The 20,168-nt window shown below is 43.7% G+C and overlaps 1 protein-coding gene across 2 annotated transcripts in view; it reads right to left on the minus strand.

Annotated features, from left to right (window-relative positions):
• CELSR2 (cadherin EGF LAG seven-pass G-type receptor 2) overlaps positions 1 to 20,168 on the minus strand; it is a 198,897-nt gene that overhangs the window by 50,832 nt on the left and 127,897 nt on the right. For both annotated transcript variants that reach the window (XM_033918033.1, XM_033918032.1), the window contains exons 10-13: positions 13,450 to 13,635; positions 8,049 to 8,162; positions 2,634 to 2,802; positions 511 to 652 (exon numbers count right to left, since the gene is read on the minus strand). In XM_033918033.1, coding sequence (XP_033773924.1) covers positions 511 to 652; positions 2,634 to 2,802; positions 8,049 to 8,162; positions 13,450 to 13,635 — 611 coding nt within the window. The remainder of the gene's footprint in view (positions 1 to 510; positions 653 to 2,633; positions 2,803 to 8,048; positions 8,163 to 13,449; positions 13,636 to 20,168) is intronic.

The following is a 20,168-nucleotide window of genomic DNA, read 5'->3' on the forward strand; positions in this document are numbered from 1 at the left end:
CTAAACAACACCTCAGCAACATCATGCTGGAGCAGAGTTTTTCATTTCAAAACGGGTGGACTTGATTCAATAAAGGTTTGTTTCCTATTCTGCGTCTGTGACAAAACAGCTCAGAAAAGCAGGTCAAAATCTCAGGATAGTGGTATCCAGTGATCAGATGAAGGCATCAGACAGAACACAGTACAGGCAGGAAGGGAGGGAGATCTGGTGCCAGTAGTGGCAGGAGAGAAATGCAGGTAGTGCCTGAAGGAAAATCCAGACCCATGGCCACACACCCAGGCCTGCCCAGTTCCGCCTGTGTCATGCCCCGCCCCAGACGTCATCAGCACAATGACATCACGTGCATGCGCGGATGCCCCTTCCTGACGCGATTTTGACAGAAGCTTTTCAAAACCGGGACACAGGGCCAGGTTTTGAAAAGCCATCCTGACCCCCGGACATGCCCTCGAAAAGGAGGACGTGTCTGGGGAAATCCGGACTTCTGGTAACCCTTAGCCTGTAGTAACTTACTTGTTCTCACAGTAGGCGCCAAAGAAACTCTGTGCACACTCGCAGATGTAGCCATGTGACGAGCTGGGCTTTCGCACACAGACCGACTCATGCTCACATGGGTTCAAGGAACAGACATCAGTGCAGTTGTCACCATAGTAACCTGGAGACAGAAAGAAGGTGGCAATGGTAAACAGCACGGAAGGAGGTACGTTTTAAACTAAGCACAGGGTCTTCAGGCCCGCAGGTACACTGCGGTCAGGGGTCTCCAAGCAGATTTTTAAAGGGCAATTCCCCAGGGAGGGAGCAGAGCAAGGGGTGGTGGGTGCTCCATGCAGACCTTCAGTCTTACACCTCTTTCAATCAACTCGGTCCTGGAGTGCCCCCTTGCCAGTCAGGTTTTCAGGATATCCACACTGAATTTGCATAAACTTGATTTGCATGCACTGCCTCCATAATATGCAAATGTCTTTCATGCATATTCATTGTGGATATCTTGAAAACCTGACTGGCAAGGGGGCACTCTAGGACCGAGTTGCGAACCACTGCCCTAGCCTGCAGCTTCCATAACATTTTAAAAATTAAATTCCTTGCCCTTGGTGCTACTTTTTTACTTAAATTTCCAGCAAAATGCTTTATTTCCTATCAAAATAAAAATGTTCTTTTCTTTGAGCCCAAACAGCTATTAGACTTTATAGGGCCAAAAGAAGGGTTGGTCTCCTAGTTTATGGGTGAATGACCTGTCTACCGGCTGTGGGGGGGTTACCCGTTGCCGTTACTCTATATCAGTATTGTATAATTAATTGAATTTATTTTCTTTCTTGATTCTAAATTTGTGGACTGAATAGTTGATTGAATTTTCTAGTATAAATGTAAAAATTTTCTTGTATCTTTTAGTTGATTATTCTGATCTCTTTTCAAGATTGTAATTCTTGATGTTGAAATGAAAAAGGTTAAAAAATAAAAATAATAATAAAGTGGTCTATTTGTACGCAACAATCTGTTTGTTTCAAATAAACTTTGCCTGTATCTTAAAAAAAAAAAAAGAATTAAATTCAATAATCATGATTATCACGGAAACAACCCGTAAAACTGCAGGTTAAAGTATGTGTGGCTACTGTTTTCCTTTGTCTGCAATTTCTTTGTGGTCCCGAAGCCCTGGGTGACCACCTAATCTTGCTCTAATGGTTGGACCAGCCCTGGGGAGAATGTGGGTACTTTTGACCAGATATTTTGTGCCTATTTTAACGTAGGTACAAATTAAGCATGTCACAATATTCATGGGGATTTCAAACTAAAATTCTTGCAAGTCCCTTCCCTAATCCTGACCCATTTTACATATGGGGTACCCGCTAAGGGGAGGGGGGAAGTGGGGAGCAGGGCAGTTTTCAAAAAATTCTGCTTTTTACCTGTATTTAAAAATATGAAAATTACCCTCAGTGTGAAACCTGCTGCAGAAACAACCATCCATCTTGCTGACCATGGTCGCAGCTAAAATAAGGAGCAACTGTTCCCGGTTCATAGAGAGTGGAGCGCAAGACGTCAGCGCGGTGACAATCCAGCGCCGACAATTCGGCGCAAGACAGAAGCACGTGGGGGAAAAAGTAATTTTAAAGAGCTCCGTCGGGGAGTTTGGGGTGGCAACCCCCCTCCCCACTTTATTGGTTAGTGTTCGTGCTGCTGTTGGAGGGGGGTTCGGGGGGTTGGAAACCTCCATTATAGCGAAAACAGAACTTTTTCTGATTTTTTTCGGGAAAAGTTCTGTTTTCTCTATAATGTGGGGGGTTTCATCCCCATACCCCTCCACAACAGCAGCACGAACACTAACCAATAAAGTGTGGGGGGGGGGGTTGCCACCCCAAACCCCCAGTCGGAGCTCTTTAAAAATTATTTTTCCCCCGCGCGCTTCTGTCTTCCGCCAAATTGTCGGCGCTGGATTGTCGGCGCGCTGGCGTCTGGCGCGCGATTATCTCGTCACCACTGCTTCCTCCTTCTCTTACCTGTGTTACAGCTAAAAAATAGCAACAACTGTCCTCTCCCTACCCTTCACCTGTGTCACAGCCACAAAAAGGAATAACTGCCCCTCACCTGTGTCCCAGCTATAAAAAAAGGAACAACTACTCCCTCTCTCCTGCCCCTCTTACCTGGGTCACAGCTACAGGAGAAACTGTCCCAATCATCATTGCAGTAACTGTTTGCTGGACACGGATTCGAGTCACACGGATCGGGGACACTGCAACCACGTTCTACATTCAGCCTCTCTGCTTGGTTCATGTTCAGGGCTGCGGCAGCGATCTCCCCTATATACACTCCCTGCAATTATGCAAAACTACAGTCAGCTGGGCTTGCTAAAGTAGAGATACCAGATTTTAGTTAAACAAAATCCGGACCCCAGGCCACCCCATTCCACCCCCTCAACCTGTTCTCGTCGGTTGGGAGGGCATCCACCTATGCAGGCATCCCGATGTGGTCCCAAAGAAGCTTTTCAAAACCTGGACAAAGTGCTGAGTTTTGAAAAGCCATCTTGACGCCCACATATACCCTCTAAAAAGAGGACATGTCGAGGTAAATCCGCACGTCTGCTAACCCTATGCTAAAGACATACACTGCCTGTGAATTCTAGGGCTAGGAAGAAAGCTTGTGCGATATGAGCTTGTTAGAGTGTCTTATCCCCCAAAACCTGGCATAAAAAGTTATACAAAACACAATCTAAACAATGTCTCTATGGGGCTCATTTTCAAAGCATATAAACATCCATAGGTTACTATGGTACTTTATGTGTCTAAGTGCTTTGAAAATGAGGCTCCATGTTTAATAAAGATGTTAACCAAATCCATCATAAATATATCCAAACTGCCAAATATAGATTGCTCTTAACCAACTAAAGCATCAACACAACAGTGGGACATCAGTGACCTTTCTGAAAGTTGCAGATAGTCATAAAATAATAATAATAATAATAATAACTTTATTTTGTATACCGCAATACCACAAGCTGTTCAGAGCAGTTTACAGAGGAAGAGACTATACACAGACAGCGATGTTACAGAGAAAACTTTCAAATTACATTAGTAAGCCGAGAGTAGTTAGGTATATCCGGAAGCATGTCAGAGATACAAGGCAGGAAGGAGTCAGAGAAATTTATCAAAGAGATAGGTTTTAACTGATTTCCTGAAGGATCGGTAGGAGGGTGAATTGGAAATGAGGGTGGTTAGGCATTTATTCCATTTGCCTGCTTGGAATGACAGTGATCTATCAAGGAATCTCTTGTAGATACAGCCTTTCGGGGAGGGGAAGGCGAACAGATAGGCATGACGTGTGCAAGTGGTGCCTGGAAATTCAAAATGGTGTGACAGGTAGATTGGGGATGAACCTGTTATGGTTTTGAAGCAGAGGCAGGCAAACTTGAAGATGACCTTGCCTCCATCGGCAACCAGTGTAGTTTACTGTAATACGGGCTTACATGATCGGATTTTTTGAGACCATAGATGAGACGGACGGCAGTATTCTGAATGATTCTCAGTTGTTTGATCCCAAGTATACGATATTGCAGTAATCTAAGGTGCTTAAGATTAGAGACTGAACCAGCAATCGAAAAGAGAGGAAGTCAAAATAGTGTTTGATGGTACGAAGTTTCCAGAGGGTGCCAAAGCATTTTTTAACCTGAGCATTGGTATGGTCTTCAAAAGTCAGGCATCGGTCCAGGATGACTCCAAGGATTTTGGTGGTAGAATTGGCCATGCAGGGCCAGTTCAACCTATGGAGCAGGTAAGGCCCTGGCCCAAGGCACCAATGGTATAAGGTACTAAAATCCCAGTCTGGTCTACCTTCAGACTTGTAGAGGGATAGATCCCAGACTGAGATTTTGGCACCCTTTATCATCAGTGCCCTCAGCCAGTGCCTCACCTGGTCCAGCAAGAAGGGGAGACTTAAGAGAGAGGAGTAGATACCAGATCACAGGTGGTGGGGGGAAGGAGAGAGATACCAAATTGTGTGTGTGTGGGGGGGGGGGTCACAGTTCTTTGAGCTAGCTCTGGAGCCTCTTTATAACAAGCACCTAACTTATGTTACAAGTTGCACCAGTTTTCAAAAGGGGTGACTGCAGGTTTTCCCTTTAAAAGTTATCCTGTGGACATTTACTGCATACATGTACACCCGCGAATCAGTACACACAACATCCGCAGCTCATTTCACATGCATATATGTGCATTTAAGTCTGCATATAAACACCATCCTCTCACCACCACCCACCCCTAGGAACACAACTGCTCAGTTCAAACAAATTTGCATACACATGGGGATATGAGAGTCATTTTATGAAGGATGTTTTTGCATGTAAAATGGTGTATACAAAATTTCTGCATGGATTATGTGCAGTGACAAGAAGGTACACACTTGTACCAGCCCACTGTGTAGGTGTGTTCTGGGGCAATGTGTGGGCAGAGTTATAATTGACATGCCTTTCTGATAAAATACACATTATCATTTATGCTTGCTTATGGGCGAGCGTAAATATCTGTAAGAGTGGTGGGGGTCCCAGACGGACTGAGGTCCACCCACTTTTGGCTCAGGCCCATCCAGAAGTGGCATACTCTTGAAGCAGCGGGCGGAGATCCCCAAACTCTGCCGGCTGAAAACTTCCTCAGTCATGGCCAGGACTCTCTTCAGTGCAGCTCCACAGTCGTCTGCAGCTTTTCAATACCACTTGACACCGATATCTGGCAAATGCTCAGTTTTTACATGCCCTCTCTGGCAACAAATTCCAGAGTTTAATTATGCATTCAGCTAAGAAATATTTTCTGTGGTTTGTTTTAAATCTGTTTCTTAGTAAATTCATTGCATGCCCCCTAGACATATTATTTTTGGACAGAGTAAACAAGCAATTATCGAATTCTGTCACTCCACTGAGAAGTCTGTTCTCCAGGCTGACGAGCCCTAGCTGCTTTAGCCTCTCCTCATAGAGAAGTCATCCCATCCCCTTTATTATTTTCTTCACCCTTCTCTGTACCTTTTCTAATTCCGCTACATCCTTTTTCCGACGCGGTGACCAGAATTGCACACAGTATTTGAGGTGCGGTCACACCATGGACCCATATGAAAGCATTATAACATTCTCATCTTTGTTTTCCATTCTTTTCCTGAAAATTCCTTACATTCCATTTGCTTTCTTAGCTGCCGCTGCACATTGAGCTGAGGGTTTCAACATATCAGCACTGACAACATCTTAAAGAAGTATTGTGTTATGCACATATCTCTGGAACAAAGGTGCATACTTGGTGGCTGGCATAAGTTTGTGCATCTAAATGCCAAGTGCTTCAGAGAAGGTAAACATCCCCGGTTGAGAGTTTTTGGGGGTTTTTATTTGATTTGTAACCCGCCTTTCCCAAGGTGGCTCACAATTTAAACTTACCCAATAAAAAAATACATATAAAACACAAACAAATAAGCGACCAGCACTTACACAATTGCAGAATGCGGCAGTCAGACTAATCTTTGGACTAAAAAAATTTGACCACGTGACCTACTACCGGCAGCTACATTGGCTGCCGATGAAGGCACGCGTAAAGTTCAAATTTGCCTGTTTCTGCTTTAAAGCATTACACGGACTTGCCCCCAAATACATTACTGACCTTTTCTCCTTCTCAACCAACAGACACAAGAGAAGTTCACATTCCAACTTCGTTTCCCCCCAGTGAGAGGTTGCAAACTGAAAAAACATCATGAATTCCTTCTCTCGCACCAAGCAGCATCATGGGGTAAAGACCTAGAACAATTACTTTCGCCCTCTACTTATGAGGAATTTAGGAAATGTCTAAAAACACACCTGTTCCTAAAACATCTTGACAACTGATCCACTTATCTCTTTCCTCTCAATAGCGACCTACTGTCCTTTTGATCACTTTTCTCCTCAACAATGAATTTCCTGTCTAATTACTTCTCTTTCTTCTTCCCCTCTTGAAGTCAGTCAATTTGTACCTTTGCTTAAACTTTTGTAAACCGCATAGAACTTCACGGTATTGCGGTATATAAGCTGTTATTATTATTATTATTATTAATACCTATATTTCATGTTACAGAAATAGATGTCTCTTCAATAACTTCTTCAAAGCATCAAAATTACATTGCAGGAAAACACGCTTACACGTGGAGGTATTCAGTCTCAATTCCCTTACGGGTGGCGCAAACAAGTCACCACGATGGACAGAACGTAACTTGGACAATGGGACACCAAACTTGCAGCAGCCAGACCATGAATACACAAATAAACCATCACATGCAGTCTAAAGTAGTGTTCTTCAACCACCGGTCCGTGGACCGGTGCTGGTCGGCAGAAATTTGCTGCCGGTCCACAGGGCCGGCACGTGCATCGAGCCCGAAACAGTGTTCTTCAACCATCGGCCCGTGGTGCGATCGATGTAGCCTTATCTTTGGGCCGGCTCCCTTTTCCTCACTGCTGCATTGCACAAAGCCGCGGGCAGCGGCTCCTACGCCTGAACCGGAAGCTTTCTCTCGGACATCGCAACGTCAGAGGGAAGGCTTCCAGATGAGGTGCGGGACATGCGAGGAGCCGCTGCCCGCAGCTTTGTGCACTGCGTCAGTGAGGAAGGAGCCGGCTCAAAGATAACATCGGGTGCGGCATAAAACGGCCAGGCGGGAGCAGGCCAGAAGGTGAGGCACAGCATGGAGGGAGGGAGACAACAGATTTCCCTAGCACACACATGCATAAAGTAGGTGCTTGGCCAAGGCTGTGCCTATTTCTTTGAAATACTTGTATATAATACAGAGAGGCATATTCTAAGGTGACCTCTTAAATTTGTGCCAAACTGAATTTAGAAGGTTAAAAAATTATCTTTATAAACTGAGACCTGACATCCATTTGCCTAGATTTATAAATTTGGTGATTGAATTGTGTCAATTTTGAGAATTTACATCTGCTGTCTGTATTTTGCACTGTTCAGGAAGAAATGCATTTGTTTCTTTTTCTCAGGGGTTGTATTGCTTGCAGAGTCTTGCATCTTAGGGTTTCGTTTGTACATATTAGTATTTATACTTTTTGGTCCCGTATTTGCAAAGGGGTTATCTGTTTTCTGGTAGGAATGAATGTTGAGAAGCATACAGTGTGCTTGGTGTAGTTTACGATCAAACAATTTTTTTTATTGATGTAAGAAACAAATATAATCACCAAGGACAAATTTAGGAAAATAGCTTTGTGTAGTTTAATTTTGTGATTAACCATTATGTGTTAATAAGATTATATTGTGTGTGTATATATGAAAAATGGTGTTATAATTAGTACTATTATGGGGGCGGGGTCTGGGGCGGAGATTGGGCAGAGATAGGTGGGGTCTGGCTCACGACTTAGCCCAGTGTTCTTCAACCGCCGGTCCACAAAATAATTATTTTATTTCCGCCCGTCCATAGGTGTAATAAGGTTGAAGAACACTGGTCTAAAGTATGACCTTGATGTGAAATTCATACAGAGCTTGAACAGCGCCCTTGAGCAAGAACTACACATGCATTGCTCGCACGGGTGGAAGTGGCTGCGTGCCGAGACTTACCTGCATGCAGCCACGGAAGCCATGTTGCACCTCCCCTCCATCCCCACGCACACCTCCCACGCTCAGGTTCAGCAGTTTCATTCCTTGGAGCTCAGTGTTGATGTCCTCCATGACCTGTGGAGAAGAGCAAAGGCTGAACATAAGGAATATGTGACAAGACCAGGGTGACCACACCCTGGGGAGAGGTTGGAGCTGGGAATACCTAAGCTATGTGGGTTAACACAGCACTTTGGAGATGTACACAGCTCCCGGTTGCTGGCAAGCTGTGCCAAGCAGGGTGTGCAATAGAGACTGTTGCCATTGATCTGCCATTTCCTAAAAGTGAAGAGTGGATAAAACTCTAGTGGCATGTAAACTGCTTTTTGAGAATTTCAATTTTCTGGGTCGATATTCAATGCAATTTAACTGGCCAAAAAAAAACGCTATCTGGTCATTTTCAGCACCACTTAACTGTTTACTACCACTGAAAATGACCCTTTAGTGACAAACTCAAAACCGGCCATTTTGGGGGTATTCCAGGGGCAGAGTCAGCACTTGACCAGTTTAAGGTCCGATATTCGGCACTTTACTGGCTAAGATCACTGCTTATGTTTTTGCCAGCTCCACAAACCAGGAAATTCAATGTTGAAGCCCGGACGTGGCCTGACAGTAAATTTCTAGGCATAACGCTAGCAAAAGTCAGCAAAACGCTAAATGCCACCAGTTGAATATTAGGTCCACCATCTTTAATGCGTGGCAATTTCTTCCCATTTCTTTAGGTTTCTAGATCGATTCTGTTGGGTCACAGAACCATGAGATAGTCAAAACAGAGAGTTTCAAGTTTTTTTTTTCTTCAAGTTTTTATTAAAATTTGATAATATCGCTTATTTAACTTCTAAGCAATTTACAGATAAAATAATTGGGAATACAAAATAAAATAAAAAAACACCAGCAACAATATAATTAAAAAGGAGGAGACATGATCATGAAGGGCATAGAGAAAGTAGAGAGGGATAGATTCTTCAAACTTTCAAAACATATAAGAACAAGAGGGCATTCGGAAAAATTGGAAGGGGTTAGATTCAAAACAAATGCTAGGAAGTTTTTCTTTACCCAGCGTGTGGTGAACACCTGGAATGCACTTCCAGAGGACGTAATAGGACAGAGTACGGTACTGGAGTTCAAGAAAGGATTGGACAATTTCCTGCTGAAGAAAGGGATAGAGGGGTATAGATAGGGGGCTACTGCGCAGGTCCTGGATCTGTTGGGCCGCCGCGTGAGCGGACTGCTGGGCATGATGGACCTCGGGTCTGACCCAGTGGAGGCATTGCTTATGTGCTTATGTTCTTATGTAAAACAACTTAAGTAAATGGCGTATCACAAATAGGACAAAAAGGACGAAACTAATATAACATAACATAAAAATTCATTTCTAGACCGCATCACCTTCAAGTTCTATGCGGTTTACATAAGATTAGTTAAAAATACACGATAGCTGAGAAATCAAAGCTAAAGACCCAAGAACTTAGAAAATAAGTAAGTCTTAAGTTGTTTCCTAAAATGTAAATAAGATACAGATATCAATAATAGAGATTTCAACTCCTTATCCCATAAGGCAGCCTGATATGAAAGCATCCAGCCATGATGCCTCTTAGATTTACAGCCTTTCACCGATGGAAAAGTCAGAAATGCCTTAGCACTTTGAAAGAATTTTAAGGATGTTAAAACAAAATAATTCTGTCAGATAGAAAGGCGCCTCCCCAGCTAAGACAACCCAACTTGAAAATGATACAGAAGGAGGATGGGGTAGAAATGCAATCGATATAGGACAAAAAACAATTACGGAATGAACATAAGGTAGGGGAATACGGTGATCTGATTCTTTTAGAAGAAAAGCATAAGTAACCTAGGGAAGATTTAAATATTAAAGGCGTCTTTGAATAAGTGGGTCTTAAGAAGGCTTTTAAAACAGTCTAAGTTATTTTCTTCTCTTACTGGGGCGGGAAGAGTGTTCCAAAGCTGGGGGGCCACTACTGAAAAGATGTCTGACTGAGAGGGAGTCAAAGTACAAAACAACTAAGAAGCACAAGAGGCCTTCAAGTCCTGAGCAGTCAAACTTCCGTTTATTGAAAGACCTGACAAGGTCCGTGTTTCGGCATATTCGCCTGCATCAGGGGGTCATTCAATGTAATCCATACAAAGAACAATGGAAAGATAGCCAAACAGATAACACCAAATATTGACTCTCTCAATGATCAGGTGTAACTTCACTCTTGTTATACCTTGGATACTGAGATGTGTATCTGGGACCTTTCAGGTGAAGTTCACTGCAGTGCCCCACTGCTCTGCTGGGCTGTCTATGTGGCCAGTCTGCTAAGTATACTACTGCTAAGTCTCCTACATAGGGTTACCACATGGCTCCAGAAAAAAGAAGATGGATTGAGATATCCGGGTTTTACTTCTATTGCTATCAATGGAAGAAAAATCAGGTGTCTCAATCTATCCTCCTTACTTCTATTACTTTCAATGGAAGTAAAAACCTGGATGTCTCATTCCGTCTTCCTTTTTCTTGAGCTATATGGTAACCCTACTCCTACATCCCAACGGCTGGTTTTTGTATATTTTTCATTTGGATGTTTGTTTTTTTTTTTGGGGGGGGGGGGTTCTAAAATGGTTCAAAAAGATAGATGCATTAAGGACAAACATATCTAGAAAATGGCCATTTTCAAAAAAAATAAAATACATGTCTTTCTGGGTTTGAAAGTGGCCATTTCTCTACTGGATATGTGGATGTTTTTCCCAAAATATCCAAAATTGAATTTAGACGTCATACTGAAAATGCCCCTCCATGGCTTCCTCTGCAACCCAGTATGGCTCCCACTCATGAAAATGATGCTGGTGTTTGGGAGTGCTGCCTTTGCAGCATTTACTGCCCTTGCCAGCCAAAGAAGCACATGCCTAACTCCAGAATCAAATATGATCTCCCATTCAGCAGTGAGGGACATAGCTCAGACTTGAATTATGTTTGCAGAATTCAGGGAGATTTCTCTTTTTGTCTTATGCTTTCCTATTTGGTTTGTAGTTCTTTTCTGGTCTGTATAAATTTTGTGTTTGAACTCTGCTTTGATGGGCGCTCTGTAAGTACATAATCAAGTTTAATAAACCTTGAAACCTTTTCAAAGCTTTATTTGTAATCCTGCAGTATGTAAAGAATGAAACACTGATGTATGACTGCTCTGGTCTCTTCTGAGCTGATTCTCAGGAGCTTCACGGCAGTAAGTGAGCCTGTAGTAGTGGGAAGGGCTCTGCTCAGGGGCAGTGAATGTTGTAGACCAGGGGTAGGGAACTCCAGTCCTCAAGAGCTGTATTCCAGTCGGGTTTTCAGGATTTCCCCAATGAATATGTATGAGATCTATTTGCATGCACTGCTTTCAATGCATATTCATTGGGGAAATCCTGAAAACCCGACTGGAATATGGCTCTCGAGGACCGGAATTCCCTACCCCTGTTGTAGACCTTGGACTCTGGCACTGGCAGACAACTCAGCTTTGTTAAATGTCCAAAATTCTAGCGAAAACAAAAATCTCTGTGGAGAAGGTGATGTTCAAGATGCAGGCTTTATTAAAAATGCAATTCGTTAATCCATATAAATATATCTAGGACCCAGAACGCTGGGGGGACTATGGATCCAACACGGTCCATGTTTTGATTCCTGGAGGTCCTGATTCAGAGGCTCATGGAATATAGACTAAAAACAATCTTGGACAAAACTCTACGTCAGGGATAGGGAACTCCAGTCCTCGAGAGCTGTATTCCAGTCGGGTTTTCAGGATTTCCCCAATGAATATGCATTAAAGCAGTGCATACAAATAGATCTCATACATATTCATTGGGGAAATCCTGAAAACCCGACTGGAGTTCGGCTCTCGAGGACTGGAGTTCCCTACCCCTGCTCTACGTGTATGAGAAGTACTCAAAGGCGGGAGAAAAGATGTCCAAAACTCCCCATCCTGTCTCATACTCCTCATTCTGTCTCCAAAGTTGCAAATCGATCACGTTTGTTCCAAGTAGCCGGATCTTTACTATGGAACTGGGTTCCAGATTTTTTTGGGCATTTCAGAAAAGTTTGAAAGGCCATTTTTTTCAAAGGGCAAAATCTGTAATCACTCCTTACAGAATTCTGTCAATGGCTCCCAAACGTCCTTAAATTTCCTATAATGACCCTGCTGTATAGCAATCATACGTTCCATTTTAAAAATGTGGCATACAGATTCCCACCAGAAATTATAATTTAACCAGTCCGGTGGGTGGGAGGGGGGTGGGTAAATACTTTTAATTTAATTATGGTTGAGTGCAATTGTTGGGTATATAGAAGGTGTGTGTGTGTGGGGGGGGGGGGAGGATACATGTATTTGTTATGAAATATAATTTGATTGAATTTAAGTGCTGTTAAAGTGTAAAATGTCTGTATAATATGTTGCACTTATTTTAAGCTTTAAAATGAATAAAGATATTTTTTTTTTTAAAAAGGCCATTTTTTTCCAACTTGCCTTTTCAAATTTGGTTACTTTGTAATCTTGTAATTGCTCGGCTTTTTATTTTAAGGCACATGTGTAAGTTGTTCATTGTATGCTGTTATCTCTTTCTATGTTCTGTTCTATGAGGCATGTTTGTTTTGTATGTATCATCATTATCCGCACAGATGGTTGATATGCAGCTACAAGCGCTTTAAATAAATAAGTACAATAGGATAATACAAAAATACATTCAATACAATAAGAATTACAATAATATTTCATACAAATTTAAATAATTCTTTCAAATTTAATTTCCATATGAATTAATTCAATCTTATCTACACCCCCCTTAATTCCATCCCCTACCCACTATCTTCCCCTAAATGAAATCCCTCACCCTGGATGAAAGTTGAGAAAAATAAAGAATTAAAATAAATAACTGGAATGTAATTATTAAACCTAATTTTCATAATAAATCATTGATAACCAAACTTCGTATTTTTGGTGAAAGATTCTGAATATAAGGATCCCAAACCTCCATAAAAAGATGAGTTTTTTTAGGCGAACCTCGAACCTCCCAACTCTCAAATAAAAATAAGCGATGTACCGGTAATTGATTCCTCCAATGCCAAAAACTTGGAGGTTCTTTCTACAACCAAAATTGCATAATACATTTATGCCCAATCATACAGGCTTTCTGAAATAAAAGACATTTTAGTTGGCCAAAACCCCCACAAGCTGATGCTTTACCAAAAATTATACCCCTAGGACAACCCACTATCGAATTACCCCATAAAGAACCCAAAAATAATAGGATGGCAGACCAAAATGAGTTGATCAAAGGATAAAAATTGTTATACATAAATAAATAAGTACTGTTCCCTCATGCTCCTTTGTAACTGTACCTGATGCAGCCCATAGTCAAATGACAGAACTGCCAGACTATGGCTGTCCTGGCCCTCTGTGCCACTCTGCAGCTCCAGCTGGACATGATGCCAGTCTCCATCATTCACTTTCACCTGGTCCAGCAACAGTGAGACAATACGGCTGCCAGCACGGTGGATAGTTGCCATCATGCTGCCTTCATTCAGCTAGAAAGAGAGAGAGAGAGAAGAGGGTATTAGTCACCTCCCCGTCCTACAGTCCCATTCTGCCATCATAGTGTCAGCCAGGTCTGAAGGTTCATGCTATGACAGGGATGTCAAAGTCCCTCCTCGAGGGCCGCAATCCAGGCGGGTTTTCAGGATTTCCCCAATGAATATGCATGAGATCTATTAGCATACAATGAAAGCAGTGCATGCAAATAGATCTCATGCATATTCATGGAGGAAATCCTGAAAACCCGACTGGATTGCGGCCCTCGAGGAGGGACTCTGATACCCCTGTGCTATGAGCAGCTTATAATGTGCATAAGCGCCACCTGTTGACCACTTCACAACTTCTTCTGTGTTTTGAGCCATTTGGTGCAATCCCTTAGTGAGGGTGAAGAATTTTGTGCTTAGCGAAGACTGCTGAAGGAGAATTAATGTTGCAGCCCTTGATAAAGCTGGCGGCGAAACCTGGCCACTTTTGGGCTTTTTTTTTTTTGCGAATGCGAGATAAAGAATACAGCTGGACTTTGCTTTTTTGCAACTGTTATGTTTGTGAATGATATGGGATTGTGTCTATGAAAACTGTGCTTAAAGACACATGTTTGCAATTTTGTTTGAAGACTGCTATAGAGTGGTATAAGTAAAGTGGAGGTTTTTTTGACCATTGACTGGAGAATCTCCTACATATAAAATATATTCAGTCTTATGAAGTTGGGACTCAGAGCAAGATATCTGAGGTCTTTTTTCACCACCATTTGAAACTTGTGCAGTCTCTGTTGATATAATTGCTAAGAAAGTTTTGGACAAGTTCCTGGAGGAAAAGGCATGAGGAAAGCCACTGCATACCATGGATCGGTAGCATGGAATGTTGCTACACCTTGGGTTTTGGCCACATACTAGTGACCTGGATTGGCCACCATGAGAATGGGCTACTGGGCATGACCCAGTAAGGCAATTCTTATGTTCTTACGTGAGCCAAGTATAGGACAATGAAGCCATTGTATATCACTGATGAGGTCGACTCTGGGGCACTGTGGAATGAGGCATTATGACATCACAATCTCAGCTCTGGAATGTTGCTCTCATTGGGGTTCCAGAATCTGGCTATTCTTTGAGATGCTGGAATGTTGCTACTCCTTGGGTTTTGGCCAAGTATTAAGGACCTGAATTGGCCACTGTGAGAATGGGCTACTGGGCTAGATGGACCAAAGGTTTGACCCAGTAAGGCTATTCTTATGTTCTTAGATGAGCCAAGTATAGGACAGTTAAGCCATTGTAGCATCTCTGATGAGGTTGGCTCTGAGGCACTGTGGAATGAGGCATTATGACATCACAATCTCAGCTCTGGAATGTTGCTCTCATTGGGGTTCCAGAATCTGGCTATTCTTTGAGATGCTGGAATGTTGCTACTCCTTGGGTTTTGGCTAGGTACTAGAGACCTGGATTGGTCAATGTGAGAATGGGCTACTGGGCTTGATGAACAGTTGGTCTGACCCAGTAAGGCTAGTCTTATGTTCTAATGTGCTTAGCATGTTTTCTGATTAAACTCTAGATTTTTTAGGCTTTGCTAGTAAGATTATAAAATTTATTCCTCTTTATAACTTCCCCCCCATTGCGTATATGCCCCCTTCCTATGTACCTCTTTAATTTTCTCAGCACGAGCAGCGTTACGAAATTGCTGCCCACGTCATGTCGGCTCTCCCTCCGACATCACTTCCTAGACGCAGGAACCGGAAGTGACATCAGAGAGAGCCGACAGCGATGTGGGCAGCAAATTCTGCTCGCGCTGGGAAAATGAAAGAGGCGTGAGGGAATGGAAGGGGCACACGCACACAGCAGGGGGGGGAGTCAGTAAAAAGCAGAGGTGACAAAGAGGAGGATGGGTGCTGGCGTCCGGGGCAGACCGCCCTCACCCCCTTACGACGCCACTGGTGGAACTACTTCAATGACCTCAGGCATCTCTTCCTCTTTCACTCATTTCCCAATAATGGAAGGGGAGGGGTTTGTTTCTCAGAGACTGAGTAATTTAACTTTTTTCAAGTTGCTGATTGATTTGACTCTACATTTGTTATTTTCCCCTGGGCCACATAATGCACAGTGCCAACAGACTCAGACCTTGCACGCCTGCCAGGAAACAAGATCAGATCTATTAAAGTGCTTCCAAGGCTCCCCTTTTCTCTTGTTACTGGTCATTAGCCATGTGATCCATCAATGGACACCTGTGACCTGGGCATTAGGTGCCAACATTTCAAAATGATTGGGGCTGCTAAATTCACTACAAATCACTTCTCCCTAGACAGAATGAAGGAGTTTGCTTAATATTGGGAGTGCTCAGCACCCACACAGCCCATCAGAACTGCAAGAATTGGGAAGTGCTGGAAAGTACCTGTAGTACTCCATCTTTCCAAGAGATGGCAATCAAGGACAACTGTTCCCTCATAGTCAACACAGAGGTATAAAATATGTTTTAAAAGACACCCAAGTTAAGCAGAGCAAATGCCTTTACAGTTAATAAAAATTTAAAGGCGTAAAATATCAAGATGACAAAGATCCTTTTCTTAGGTATCCCTATGCAACCCGATTTTCCTCCGACCCGATTCACTAACCTCTGTGCCGATCATCCTCCAATCCGATCCCGATCTGCACATGCAAATGAGGAGAAGGGCATCCAAAAGCAGGAAGGATGCGATTCACAAAAAAAAAAAAAAAAAAAAAAAATTAAGGGCTGCCCGATCAAAAAATAAGCGACTGCTGAGGACCAGTTGCTCAAGTCCTTTCCGACTGCCCTGCTCTCTGTCGCCATGCTTTCTACCCCGACTCGCCTGACCTGCTCAGCCCTGACTTACCTGCCCTGCTCAGCTCCAACTCGCCTGCACCTTCCCCGCAGTGTGAGCCCGTGGTTTTAACCCACGGGTTTAGAGCGGGTTAAAACCACGGGCTCGCGAAGTTAAAAGAAAAAAAAAACAAGTAAACTAAAAGTAAAAAAGCTCTGTCGGGCACAAAGGGCCCGCGCACGCGCAGACCATCTACAGTCAAGGAAGATGGCCTGTGCATGCTCAAGGATCGCTCTCCAGCGATCCGTGCGGTCAGTGGGGGGTGTGCCAACGATTGCCCCCATTTGCATGACATCGCATTGAGAATTCGTCGGCCTGCCACGGATTGCACACGGATCGTGCACGATCGGGCAGGTAAGTGAATCTAGCCCCTTGTCTTTAGAAAATTCAAATGTCTCATGCTATTAATATGGCTCATTTTGTTCAAAATGTCCTTAATAAAGGTTGGACTTGACATCTATAAAGCAGCTTGCTGGCTCCAATTATCACACTGCTATCGAGGAGGTGTTACAGTAAGTGAATCTGCTCTAGCTGCACAAATGAAGGTCAGGACAGGTTAAACACCACCCATTCATCACATTATACAGTCCATGTCCATGACCTGTTTAGTTCCTGCTCCTAACACAAAATGCAGTTAAAACTGTGAATTAGCGTACACAACCCATCATGCCGTTGCATAGCTGTTAGTGTGCATCTTAACTCTTGCGTTTGTGCAGTTCTGGTCGCCGTACACAGATGGATCAAGAATTGGTTGGCAGGTAGGAAGCAGAGGATAGGAGTGAAGGGCTACTACTCGGACTGGAGGAGGGTCACGAGTGGAGTGCCGCAGGGGTCGGTGCTTGGACCGCTGCTATTCAATGTATTTATAAATGATCTAGAAACAGGGACGAAGTGTGAAGTAATTTGCAGACGACAACAAACTATTTAATGGGGCTAGGACTATAGAAGACTGCAAAGATTTACAAAGACGCTTGAACAAACTAGGGGAGTGGGCGACGAGATGGAGATGAAGTTTAATGTAGAGAAATGTAAAGTCTTGCACGTAGGAAACAGAAACCCGAGGTACAGCTACATGATGGGAGGGCTGTCAGTATTACCCCCAAGAAAGGGACTTGGGGGTAATACTGGACAAGATAATGAAGCCATCGGCACAGTGTGCAGCGGCCGCTAAGAAAGCAAATAGAATGCTAGATATAATCAAGAAGGGTATTACAACCAGAACAAAAGAAGTTATCCTGACGTTGTATTGGGCGATGGTGCGTCTGCATCTGGAGTACTGCGTCCAATATTGGTCGCCATACCTTAAGAAGGATATGGCGATACTCGAGAGGGTTCAGAGGAGAGCGACACGTCTGATAAAAGGTATGGAAAACCTTTCATATGCTGAGAGATTGGAGAAACTGGGGCTCTTTTCCCTGGAGAAGAGGAGACTTAGACGAGATATGATAGAGACTTACAAGATCATGAAGGGCATAGAGAAAGTTGAGAGAGACAGATTCATTAAACTTTCGAAAACTACAAGAACGAGAGGGCATTTGGAAAAATTAAGAGGGGACAGATTCAGAACCAAGGCTAGGAAGTTTTTCTTCACCCAACGGTTTTGGGGTTCAAGAAGGGATTGGATGATTTCCTGAAGGAAAAGGGGATAGAAGGGTATAGATAGAGGATTACTATACAGGTCCTGGACCTGATGGGCTGCCGCGTGAGTGGACTGCTGGTCATGATGGACCTCTGGTCTGATCCAGCAGAGGCATTACTTATGTTCTTATCTCAAAAAAGCTATAGAGGAATTAGAAAAGGTACAGAGAAGGTTGACAAAAATGATAACAGGTTTGGGACGACTTCCCCATGAGGAAAGGCTATAGCGGCTAGGGTTCTTCAGCTTGGAGAAGAGATGGCTCAGGGGAGATATGATAGAGGTCTATAAAATAATGAGTGGAGTGGAAAGGGTAGATGTGGATCACTTGTTCACTCTTTCCAATGAAGCTACTAAGTAGTAGATTTACAACAAACCGCACACGTGTAATTAAATTCTGGAATTCGTTGCTGGAGAATGTGGCGAAATCAGCTTAGCTGGGTTTAAAAAAAGGCTTGGATATTTTCCTAAAAGAGAAGTGCATAGGCCATTATTGAGATGGCTTGGGGAAATCCACTGCTTATTCCTAGGGTAGGCAGCATAAAATCTGTTTTACTATTTGGGATCTAGCTAGGTATTTGGACCTGGGTTGGCCAGTGTTGGAAACAGGAAACTGAGCTTGATGGACCCTTCGGTCTGTCCCAGTATGGGAGCTTTTATGTGAGCAAAGTATAGAACAATCAAGTTAGTGTGACATCACTGATGAGTTTGTCTCTTAGAAACTTGTAGAATGAGGCTTTATGACATCACAATTTCAGCTCTGGAATGTTGCTACTCTCTGAGTTTCTGCCTAGTACTTGGGACCTGGGTTGGCCCCTGTTGGAAACAGGATACTGGGCTAGATGGACCTTCGGTCTGTTCCAGTATGACAGCTCTTATGTTCTTATGTGAGCCAAGTATAGGACAATCTAGCCATTGTGACATCACTGATGAGTTTCTCTTAGGCATTGGTGAAATGAGGCATTATGACATCACAATCTCAGCTCTGGAATGTTGCTACTGTTTGAGTTTCTGCCTAGTACTTGGGACCTGGGTTGGCCACTGTTGGAAACAGGATACCGGGCTCGATGGACCTTCGGTCTCTCCCAGAATGGCAATTCTTATGTTCTGCAGCTAGAATGCTTCAAGAAATTAGGTTGAATATACCTCCTGTCTCATTTTGTTGAAAGTCCGTAAGTCGACACAGATCTTTGTCCTGTTAGTCTGTCTTAATTAGATTGTAAGCTCTATTGAGCAGGGACTGTTTCTTACAAGTTTAATGTACAGCGCTGTGTACGCCTAGCAGCATTATAGAAATGGTAAATATAAGAAGCAATAGTAATGGACGTTTGATTCAAGTGGCAGCGTTGATTAGAGAATGACACGGTGGCAGTGACCTGTGGCTAGCTGCCGGTAACCTGCCGAAACGGTGGGGGGGGGGTGGAAAAAGTGCTCACTGCGGGCACGGGGACAAGGCCATCCACTGCCCCGTGGAGAGGTGAATGGCCTTGTCCCCGCAGTTAAGGGAGGGAAGGTGCATGGTCACCAATTACGCGCCGCCCCCCCCCTCCCTACGGTCAAACCTATCTCTCTTCCTCCCCCCTTTACATTCGCGGTGCTTTAGAAAAGAAATTTACTGAAGCCGCTGAAGCTTGCTTGTGCCTGCGGTTGCTTGTGGGTGGGCAAATTTTTCCCCCGTCCCCGCAGGAACTCATTTTCCTGTCCCTGCCCCATTCCTGGAAGCTCAATCCTCATCTGCTCAAGCCCCCAAACCCTTTAAAATGATGTGTGTGAAGCTTGTGCATGTTAAGGCAGAGCTTACAGGAATGGGACAGGGAGAGCGACGCAACTCACGGTGACGGGATGGGGAAATTGAGTCCCCGTGTCATTCTCTAATGCTAGCCAATTTAGAAAGGCTGCCACAATAGGCAGGAGCGACTGGGCACTGATGATGCCCATTATCCCACTGCTCCACCATGGCAACAGGCAGGTACAATGGGCTTGTAGTTCCAGGAGAGTAGGGGGGGGCACATGAGGATTCTGTGGGGAGCTTTGTTGACTTCCAGGAAGGTGGGAGGGAGAGC

This window comes from Geotrypetes seraphini, chromosome 13 (assembly GCF_902459505.1).
Source record: "Geotrypetes seraphini chromosome 13, aGeoSer1.1, whole genome shotgun sequence".
Lineage (NCBI taxonomy): Eukaryota > Metazoa > Chordata > Amphibia > Gymnophiona > Dermophiidae > Geotrypetes > Geotrypetes seraphini.